We start from the raw sequence: 10,628 nt of genomic DNA on the forward strand, positions 1-10,628 counted from the left end.
CACGGCTTCTCGAGGGGTGAAGTTGCTTGGGTCATGAGGATAAAAACCTTCTTCAATGATTCTCCAAAGGTTAGTGTTCACATGTTTCAAATGACGCTTAAAGCGATAGACCCAAGAATCAAAATCATCATGTTTCAGATATTTAGGAGGAGGACCGGCATGATTCAAATGAGTAGAGGGGATTGGCCCTCCATAAATTGGAAGTTCCACATGGGCAAAGATGCCGGTACCATTTCTACCACTAATAGAAGGACTCTTATCAATGTTAGCTTCCCCCTTGTCGGAGGGAGCATCCGTCACCTTGTTGGTGGGATCACCCACTTTCATCGGCGAGGTAGATTGTTTAAGTCCTTCTAGGAATTCCTTAAACATGTCCTTGACCTCGGTCGTCATGGAGGTTTTCAATGTTTCCAAAGCCACATTTAATTACTCACGTGAGATCGAGTTACCCCCATCTCCCGTAGATGAGATCGGATTCGCACCGGAGTGCTCTCCCACCTCATCTACGACATCAACCATACTCTTTGGACGGTAAAGTCCTTAAAAAGAGACGAGGCTCTGATACCAATTGAAAGGATCGATATGGTTGACTAGAGGGGGGGTGAATAGGCAACTAACAATTTTTAAGCTTTTCTTTACCAAATTAAACTTTGCAACAAAATAGGTTGTCTAGATGTGCAACTAGGTGAGCAACCTATATGATGCAATAACAACTAGCACACAAGCAAGCAAAGGATGTAAAAAAAGTAGGCTTGCAAAAGTAAAGGCACGAAATAACCAAGAGTGGAGCCGGTGGAGACGAGGATGTGTTACCGGAGTTCCTTCCTTTTAAGGGGAAGCACGTCTCCGTTAGAGCGGTGTGGAGGCACAATGCTCCCCAAGAAGCCACTAGGGCCACCGTATTCTCCTCACGCCCTCACACGATGCGAGATGCCGTGATTCCACTATTGGTGCCCTTGAAGGCGGCAACCGAACCTTTACAAACAAGGTTGGGGCAATCTCCACAACAATCGGAGGCTCCCAACAACAACAACACCACGAAGCTTCACCACAATGGAGTATGGCTTCGAGGTGACCTCAACCGTGTAGGGTGCTCAACACCCAAGAGTAACAAGATCCGCAAGGGATAAGTGGGGGGAATCAAATATCCTGTGGTGGAAGTGTAGATCGGGCCCTTGTCACCCAATCCCGAGCAAATCAACAAGTTTGATTGGCTAGGGAGAGAGATCGGGCGAAAATGGAGCTTGGAGCAACAATGGAGCTTAGAGGTGGAAGAGGTAGTCAACTAGAGGTAGAAGACACCCCTTATATAGTCGTGGGAAAATCCAACCGTTATCCACATGTTCAGCCCGCAACACACGGTATTACCGCTCCAGGGGCGCGGTACTACCGCAAGGCTGCGCGGTACTATCGTGGAGGACCACGGTACTACCGCGACAGCAGCACAGGCCGAAACTATCCTGACTAGGGGGCAGTACTACCGCTTGCGCGGTACTACCGCTCCCCTTTGTGGTACTACCGCAAGGCAGGAGAGTCACGGCCTGGGAAGGGCTCGGATGAAATAAATTACATCCGTGCCTACTTCCGCTTAAACTGGGGTGGTACAAAAACCCGACGCGGTACTACCGCTCATGAGGCGCGGTACTACCGTGGCGGGCGCGGATGTAAAAAATTACATCCGCGCCTACTACCGTGACACTGCGGTACTAGGTCGGAGGGCCACGGTACTACGACTCCTAGGGAGCGGTACTACCGTGGGCCCCCGCGGTACTACCGCGCTGGACGAGCGGTACTACCGTGGTGGGCGCGGATGTAAAAAATTACATCCGCCCCTACTACCGCACCGGAGCGGCACAAGGCCTGGGTGCCGCGGTACTACCACTCCAGAGGGGCGGTACTACCGTGACACACAGCGGTACTACCGCAAGTACAGCAGTAGTCGCCAGGTTTCCGCACAACCAAGATAACGAAGGGCAGCTCCAAAGTGCAGGGAAAGGGGGGACAAGTGTACGTGTTGATTCCACCCAAACCTTTCCGACGCAGACCCCTCTTAATAGTACGGCTTTCCTACGACTCAAATCCACCAAAGAGAAACGTAGAACAACGCCGACTCCAATAGTCTCCGAGGGGCACAGAATCGTCTCGTGCCTAGTGATGAAGTATCTGAGAGACTCAAGGCACACGATTAGTCCGCAAAAGCATTGTCATCAATCACCAAAACACCTAAGGGATAAATATGTCCTTACAGAGGTGCACGGTGTTTTGTGTCGAGGTGTTCTTGTCGGGATTTACTTGGCGTTGTAGCAGTGTCGGGGTTTATGGATGTTGTGCATTTGAAGAGTTTGGCGAGGGCCGGCTGTGCGGTTGTGGGGTTTCTTGCCATGTGTGTAATTAGTCTGTACTTTGTTTGTGTAGGTTTTCACCTGGTTTTTCTGTGGCAAAACTTTTACCTCTGTTTAAAAAAATCTCAATTTTGAAAACGAAGTTGGGTCAGCGACCATATGTCCATCAGTGCATACGTTAGCATCGCAGCAGCTCACCTATAACTGCTGAGACAATCAAATCCCGCCGGGGCAAACTGAACTGCACGAGATCTTTACAGAAGTGGAAAAATCCAGCTAGCTTGGACACATGATATTTCGTTAAGATTAGTCCACTTGATGAGTAATGACGATGATGAAGGCATGATTATCTTTGTTGATGATGATGAGCTGGGCAGCGAGAAGACTACACATCTCATCTTTCTGCCAAATCATTCCAGCTCCGTTGTGCCAGAGATGTACGTGGAGGAGCCCATTGCACAGCGTCCACGGAACACATCCGGACCATCTTTAAACTAATCGTCAGTAGTTTAATGGCGATAGATATATACAGATTCATCGTCCATAAATAAGACGGCGACAGATTAGGCCGACGCACGAAGGAATCCAGCCTGATCCCCAGCGGTGCAAACGTGCGCACGTCTCTCGCCGGATAAACATATCTACTATGCATCTCACCTCCCGTCCGGGCAGCTAGCTCCCCTCCAAGTCGCCGTCCGTCCGCGTCGCCGTGCCCGCGACATCGCCGTCGCCGGCCAGAAAGAAACCATTTCGTGATCTCGAAGTTAAACTCCGCGACACGCCTCGTCCATTTCGCTGCCCATCCACGCACGAACACGACGCGCCGGCCGGTGTCATCTATCGGCCGTCGACTGCAAACCACTGCGCCTGTCGCGTGTCCATCTGCACCTGTGTTTGTATGTCTGAATGGATCTTCAAAGTGCCCGCCAGGCACCACGAACGGCTTGGGCCGCCTCCCTGCCAAGCGTACGATATCCGGCCGTTTTGTGACCCATCGTGGCCGACCTGTGAAAGATCAATCGTGCACGCGGGAAGTGACAACTGTTGTGAAAAACACAGCAGCCGGGACGTAAAAGAGCGAGAGAAGGTGCGCCACCTAATCTGGACCAATCAATCTGTACACTACATCCAGCCAACCTCGCCCGTTAAAGTTGTTGATCGATGTGCTGTGCTGTGCTCTCCCCTCTCTCTTCTTGTGGCCGCTACATATATACTCTTGCGTTGGCTTTAGTTTGCCAGCCACCACGTCCGACCAGCACAAACAAGACTGTACTCTGGGCTCCTCTGACTCCGTGTCTTGCTAAAATATCTTTGGTCGACTCGTTGCGAGGTTGATCAGATGGCGGAGGAAGCGAAGCAGGATGTGGCGCCACCCGCGCCGGAGCCGACCGAGGACGTCGCGGACGAGAAGGCGGCGGTTCCGTCGCCGGAGGAGTCTAAGGCCCTCGTTGTCGCCGAGAGTACGTTGCTTGATGCATGTTGCATGGTTAGCGGCGGGGAACTACATGGTCAGGTCAGGGGTGCTAACCCTTTTTCATGTTTCTCTCCTTCAGATGACGCTGAGAAGCCTGCAGCTACAGGGGGCTCACACGAACGAGGTACTGGGTCTTCCTCATCCAAGTCGGAAATCAACCATATATTCTAGCAGTTATGAGTAATTAAAAAAACTGATGTGCAACTCTGCCACTTCTTCAGATGCTCTGCTCACGAGGGTCGCGACCGAGAAGAGGATTTCGCTGATCAAGGCATGGGAGGACAACGAGAAGGCCAAAGCCGAGAACAAGTGGGTCTCCTGTTCTTTCTAAATTTTCACGAGTAACCACCACCAATGATATTCACCGAGATGGCTCCATTTTTATCCGCATTCAGATTTTAACTTCCGTTGCACCCAGAATTCAGATATCAGGTGCTTCATCACCTCGTGTCTCTCATTTAAGCCCTTTTTTTTTTACTTTCTCGTGTCACGCAGGGCCGTGAAGTTGCTGGCGGACATCACCTCGTGGGAGAACTCCAAGGCCGCGGAACTGGAAGCCGAGCTCAAGAAGATGCAAGTAAGTTTGAGCTCCCACTTACCATAGGCGACGCCATTTAGTACTACTCGCACGTAAGCTATTACTGATTCGCACGGAACGTTTTGGGGGAACCTACGTACGTGCAGGAGCAGCTGGAGAAGAAGAAGGCGCGCTGCGTGGAGAAGCTCAAGAACAGCGCCGCGACGGTGCACAAAGAGGCGGAGGAGAAGCGTGCCGCGGCGGAAGCGCGGCGCGGCGAGGAGATCGTCGCGGCGGAGGAGACCGCCGCCAAGTACCGCGCCAAGGGTGAGGCGCCGAAGAAGCTGCTCTTCGGCAGAGGATAGATATCGCTTTATCTTCAGCTTCTCTCTGTTTGACCGTTGCAATGTCTCCTGCCCATGGCATCACTTGTGTATTTATCTTTAGGTGTGATCTTAGTTTGTATGGTATCATCAATTGCGTCGTGATGTAATTTGTGATTATTTCGTGGGATACTTGGGTGTACTGTATAAAGATGGAGTAGTCTTTTCGTGCACACAACACTATAACAATATCTGATACTGTTAAAGCAAATAACCCGCATTCAGAATCATTTTTGTGTGTTGAAGGGTTCGAAAATAATAATATTTTTGTTAACAAATTGCTAATTTGATCACATGACATCCTATATAGCTGATACTCATTAACTCTAATTTTCTCAACATGCAACTCTCCACATCACCAAATGTGCCACGTCATCACCCATTAATACTATTTGGTCGTCGTCCACTAACACTATTTTGTACCACATGCATACCCAAATTTAACTATTGTAACTACAATGGTCTAGCATACACACACACTTGCTTCGGAAAATAATAGGTTTTGACTTAGATCATTTCTTTCATACATAAATCATTTTTCTCGAATATGCACGAGTGTGCATATCATATATTATAGAAGAAAAGGCAAAGAGTGCCTCCACCATTGGTTACATGAATTCTATTACATGCTAATCCTCCGCACTCACCCACCTCTCTACCCTACAAAAGAAGGGAGTTACATTCCCTTTTAGTAGACCCGCAGAGGACCAGACTACACCCTCCTCTCGCACTCTTTGCAACAGTTGCTCAATAGATGGCCGAGCTCCGTCAAAGACAATCGTATTCCGGTGCTTCCACAACTCCCACCAAACAAGCGCGAAAATGGTGTATAGATCTTTCGTGCCCACATTGTTAACTCCCTTCTTCCCGACGGCCCATTCAGTCAACACATCATTCGGCGAGGGTGTCCAATCAGGTTTGCCCAGCGAGCCACAGATGGCTGCCCAAGCACTCCGAGCAAAGACACACATAAGCATTATGTGATTGATCGTTTCTTCCTCTTGATCGCAGAACGGGCATGCATCCTGGTGAGGTAGACCCCTCCGTGCAAAGCGATCCGATGTCCAACATCGATTCTTCATTGCTAGCCAAGTAAAGAATCTGCACTGCGTGGGGGCACGCGACTTCCATGTTAGATCTGCCGTAGGCATGACCTCCCTTCCACCAAAAGCAGCCACATAAGCCGATCGGACCAAGAAGTGTCCCTTCGCCTCCCATGACCAGGCAATCTCATCCGGTAGATCCTCATTAGCTTCCCAAGCAGAAACCGCTTGCCAAAGTGCAAAGAACTCATGCAAAGTATCCGGTCCAAGGTTGGGGCCAAGGTCTGCAGCCCAAGACCCGTTCTCCATAGCTTCGCAAACTAACCTCCTTCCTCGTGTCCGCGGTGCAATCAACTCATACACTCTAGGAGCAATCTCCTGGACTCTTCGCCCATCCAGCCATCGGTCCTCCCAAAAGAATGTTGTCTTACCAGAATGTGTTGTAAACCTCATGGCTGCATTACACAACATGGTTGCTTCCTCGGCCACCTTGATCTTGAACTCACTCCACGGCCTTGTCTCATCTGTTCTTTTTAACCACGGCCAGCGGGCTTGCATGGCCACTGTCGGTGTCAAAACCGGCGGATCTCGGGTAGGGGGTCCCGAGCTGTGCGTCTAGGCGGATGGTAACAGGAGACAAGGGACACGATGTTTTTACCCAGGTTCGGGCCCTCTCGATGGAGCTAAAACCCTACTCCTGCTTGATTGATATTGATGATATGGGTAGTACAAGAGTAGATCTACCACGAAATCAGAGAGGCTAAACCCTAGAAGCTAGCCTATGGTATGATTGTTGTTCGTCCTACGGACTAAAACCCTCCGGTTTATATAGGCACCGAAGAGGGTTAGGGTTACACAGAGTCGGTTACAATGGTAGGAGATCTACATATCCGTATCTCCAAGCTTGCCTTCCACGCCAAGGAAAGTCCCATCCGGACACGGGAAGAAGTCTTCAATCTTGTATCTTCATAGTCCAGGAGTCCAGCCAAAGGTGATAGTTCGGCTACCCGGACACCCCCTAAGCCGGGACTCCCTCAGTAGCCCCCGAACCAGGCTTCAATGGCGATGAGTCCGGCGCGTAGATTGTCTTCGGCATTGCAAGGCGGGTTCTTCTCCAAATCCTGTGTACCTGTTGAATAGCGTCCGGCTTCCTGTGAATATTGCGCTCCTCGGCTTCCACGCCCAATAATGGCCGTCTTCCACGTGTTGAACGAATGCGAAAAGTCAGGGTATTTTTACATTTACCCCCCTAGCTGCGCAAATGAGCTGCCTATAAAAGAGACGAGGATCTAGATCCGAATCACACCATCCTCCCTTCGCGAACATTCATCAGAGCGCATCTGACAGAAATCCACTCCATCATGGACAGTCGACACGGCTCCTCCTCTCGCCCTCCCAGCCCTCGGCCTGGAGATTGGGAGAGATGCTCCGTCCCGTACAGCGAGTTAGTGACGCTCCAAACCAAGGGATTTCTTCCCCCAGCCTTCATTGTTCCGGTTCGAGCAGGACTCGCCACCTATAAGGGCGGAAAGCAAGCGGAGAGCGTCCCTAGCCCCTCCAAAGGAGAGAGGGTATGCCTTGTCTCTTATTTGATAAGAGGGCTCGGATTTCCAATTCATCCCTTTCTCCGGGGGCTCCTGGAGTTCTATGGCCTCCAGTTGCACAACCTTACGCCTGCCTCCATTTTGCATATTGCGGGCTTTGTGGCCCTTTGCGAGCTGTTTTTGGGCATCGAGGCTCATTTTGCGCTGTAGAAGAAGCTGTTTTGCCTTGTGCCCCGTTCTCAAGAGGGGTCAATATATCAAGTGGGCGGAGCCGAACTATGGCGCATCACCGGGACCAGATATCTATCCAGAACCCCGAAGAAGGCGTCCGAAGACTGGCCTTCAGAATGGTTTTACATAGAAGATGTCCCCCTGCCGGACCCTATTCGGATCGGCCTCCCTGAGTTCAATAACGCTCCTTTGAAGAAACGCCTAAGCTGGCGCCCACGGAGCCCTCAGAAGGAAAATGACGGGGACGTCCTTTACCTGATGAGCCGAATTAGGCTGTTAGCTCATTCCGGACTGACCATGATCGGGGTCATGGCCACATGCATTATGCAGGGGGTGCAGCCGCTCCAGTATAGAGGCCACCCCATGTGGGATTTCAACAGGGAGGATGATGCCACCCGCTGCGGGCGTAAGGGGCCGGGATCGGTCGCCGATCTAATGAAGATCTTGTCCACATTGTACAAGGGAGAAGAGGAGGAATTTCTCCGCGTCAATCCGCAGGGCGGATTTTCTATGAACAATCCTCCAAGCTGGGTAAGCAGACATTTATTTTTGCCTATCCGATCCATACTCCCATAGTCAAGTATCTCATTTTGTGATTTTGGCGCAGGAACTGCGCCAGGCCATAAAGGATATAAGCAGCCCGCCTCCACAACCCGAGGATCCGAAACGGTTCCTCGATCCGACCTCCCAAGAGGATCCGGACATAATCGGTGGAGCTGATCAACGGGGTATTCCACCAACTGAGTATCGATAATGCCTTGGTCGCCATTACGGCCGATTACCCTGGAATAGTTCCCGCCTCGCAGGTAACTGAGACCGAAGTCCCAATACTTTGAAAATGACCCATCCGTGCGTGTTTTTGATCACCGTATACCAATGGTGTTTCGCAGGGGAAGTCCTTAAGGCGGAAGGCCGAGCCTGCGACAGCCAGTCAACAAGGGACAGCCAGGCCCAACAGGCTGAAAAGAAGTGCAGTCCAGATTGAAACGCCGGTGCAACAGTATGGTGTGTCATCTTGCTCCTAGGTTTTATTCCCGGGAGGCATACTAATGCTTGTGCTTTTTCAGGAGGAAGAGCGCTCGCCGGACTATATCCGGAGAGGTTGCCAATCAATCCTCCGCTCGCCAGGCTCCAAAGCCAGGTCCAGAAGTGCAGGCGAACACGAGGCGTGCGTCGGATGCTCCTCCGACAGAGGATGCCGACAGGTTATCTGCCACCAATTCCAAGGTGGAGAGTGCCATGAATCACAGGCGTCGCCGGACAGTTCTTCGTGACACATGTTTCTCCCCAAAGGCATTGGATGCCTTCAATTCGGAAGATGCGCACCTCCGTGCCGCTCAAAATGGTCTAGCCAGAGCCATGGAGCAGTATGTAAAAGACATACGGGTGAGAAAATTTGACAGTTATATATGCCAGTAGCCCCCGAGACTTGAAATAGTTAGAATAACTGATTTAAGGATCATTTATTGTGCAGGATCTTACGGAAAAGAATACCGAACTGTCCCAGGAGCTGGAGGAGTGCAAAGCCCAACTTGAGGCCGCACTAGCCGCAGCGGGGGAAGCCAAATAGACTCCCTCCGGTAATATATGCTTCAAAAGATGAGTAATTTGTGAAGTGCGGCGTGTATATAAAACTGACAATAATATTGCAGATGGCGCCGGGATAGATCCGGACAAGCAACAACTCATGCGCCGGTTAAAGGCCGGCGAGAATGTGCTTACAAGGGTGAGGCAAGAGAAAAACAATCTCCAAGATGCCAACACCCAGCTGGGTGAGGAACTAAAGGATGTTCATGCCCAGCTGTCTGACTCCGTTAAGGAGAATCGGCGGCTTCGACGCGACATTTTTAGTAAGTGCTTGAACAAACTTTGAAAAAAGAGTTCGGCGAGGAAGTCGACTAACAGAGTTATGTCTGTAGGTATGCTCACAGGCCGTCCTACAGAGGAAATGCCCGGTTCTACGGGTGACCTACTTCCTGAGCTCTTGCAACTGCACGAACGAGTGCGGCAGGTGATGAGAGGCACCGCCCAGGCCTTGTGGCCATCTGTCTCCCTGCCCGAAGGCCTTGGAGAGCTTGCAGAGAGGCTTCAGGGAGTGCGGCAGCACTTCCACTTATGGAAGATATCGGCCTGCCGTCAAGGCACCAGGGAGGCTTGGGCCATGGTGAAGACGCGGTACACGAAGGCTGACCTAAACCACATGGCCGAGGTCGAACTTGCGGGGCCCGATGGGAAGAAGATCCCTGTGAGCTTAGTGTAGGGCCAAGTAGAATTGGCCGCAAAGTATTCCCAACAGGACTCTAAACTAGACAGCCTGCTGGATGGCATTGAAGAGGAATATGTCCAGTCAAGTTGAGTATGTAATTTAACATGACATGTAAAATGCCTTCTAGCCGGATTGTAGATCGTTTGTCATAGCGGACCTTTTCGCTTCAACCTCGGGACCCAATAGTCCGGAGTGTGTCCGAATACCCTCGCGGTTATATAAGAACCGAGGCATGCGTGGAGACCAGGCATAGGGGTCATTAGTGCTTTATCAGACAAGTGCCCAACTAGTTATGTTATATTACATGGTTAGTAAGAAACATCTTCCAAGGAGAATAGTTACATTAGGGGTTCCTTTCCCTGGGAGGCATGCCCTAAAGTGCATGTCCGGACTGCGAAAAAAGCAGAAAAACATCTGGGGGCAGATAAATAAATAGATAAGAATTCGTATTTTAGTTCACCGACCAAATATTCCCTTAAGAACGCTAGCTTTCGGCTTCACCCAGTCTGAGGTACACATCTGGCTGACCCGGCAGTAGCAATCGCAGAGGTGCTCCCTTTACCGCCTAGCCGAACAATCGGGAATGTACGGGTAAGCACAGGAGCCAGGCAACCCAGCTTGGCCAAAACTTAAGTCATATCGATGCATATAATGGTGAATAAAAGGTACATGCAGAAGTGTGACACATGTGTTGGGCATGAAGCCCGTATAAATAAGCTTCTGTTAAAGAAGCCCCCAGGTATAATGAGCGCGGATAGCGCGTCAAGTGTGTGCGAACAATGCGCGAACAAGCTTTCGAAGGCTGTAATAGGAAAGGAGGGAGAAGGA

At 50.7% G+C, this 10,628-nt stretch overlaps 1 protein-coding gene across 1 annotated transcript; it reads left to right on the forward strand.

Annotated features, from left to right (window-relative positions):
* Positions 1–3,514: 3,514 nt before the first annotated feature.
* Positions 3,515–4,907, forward strand: LOC119335420 (remorin-like). Its single transcript, XM_037607559.1, has 5 exons — positions 3,515–3,802; positions 3,896–3,940; positions 4,038–4,125; positions 4,312–4,393; positions 4,501–4,907. The coding sequence occupies exons 1-5, from the start codon at positions 3,682–3,684 to the stop codon at positions 4,696–4,698; spliced, it is 534 nt and encodes a 177-aa protein (XP_037463456.1). The 5' UTR covers positions 3,515–3,681; the 3' UTR covers positions 4,699–4,907.
* Positions 4,908–10,628: the final 5,721 nt, after the last annotated feature.

The sequence above is a fragment of the Triticum dicoccoides genome, chromosome 1B (genome assembly GCF_002162155.2).
Source record: "Triticum dicoccoides isolate Atlit2015 ecotype Zavitan chromosome 1B, WEW_v2.0, whole genome shotgun sequence".
Classification (NCBI taxonomy): Eukaryota; Viridiplantae; Streptophyta; class Magnoliopsida; order Poales; family Poaceae; genus Triticum; species Triticum dicoccoides.

Bases quoted from the DNA above. Each gene is read 5' to 3' on its own strand.
- LOC119335420 (XM_037607559.1), top strand. From the start codon at position 3,682: ATGGCGGAGGAAGCGAAGCAGGATGTGGCGCCACCCGCGCCGGAGCCG. The intron at 3,803-3,895 runs GTACGTTGCTTG...TCTCTCCTTCAG, and splicing joins GGCCCTCGTTGTCGCCGAGA to ATGACGCTGAGAAGCCTGCA. The intron at 4,394-4,500 runs GTAAGTTTGAGC...ACGTACGTGCAG, and splicing joins CCGAGCTCAAGAAGATGCAA to GAGCAGCTGGAGAAGAAGAA.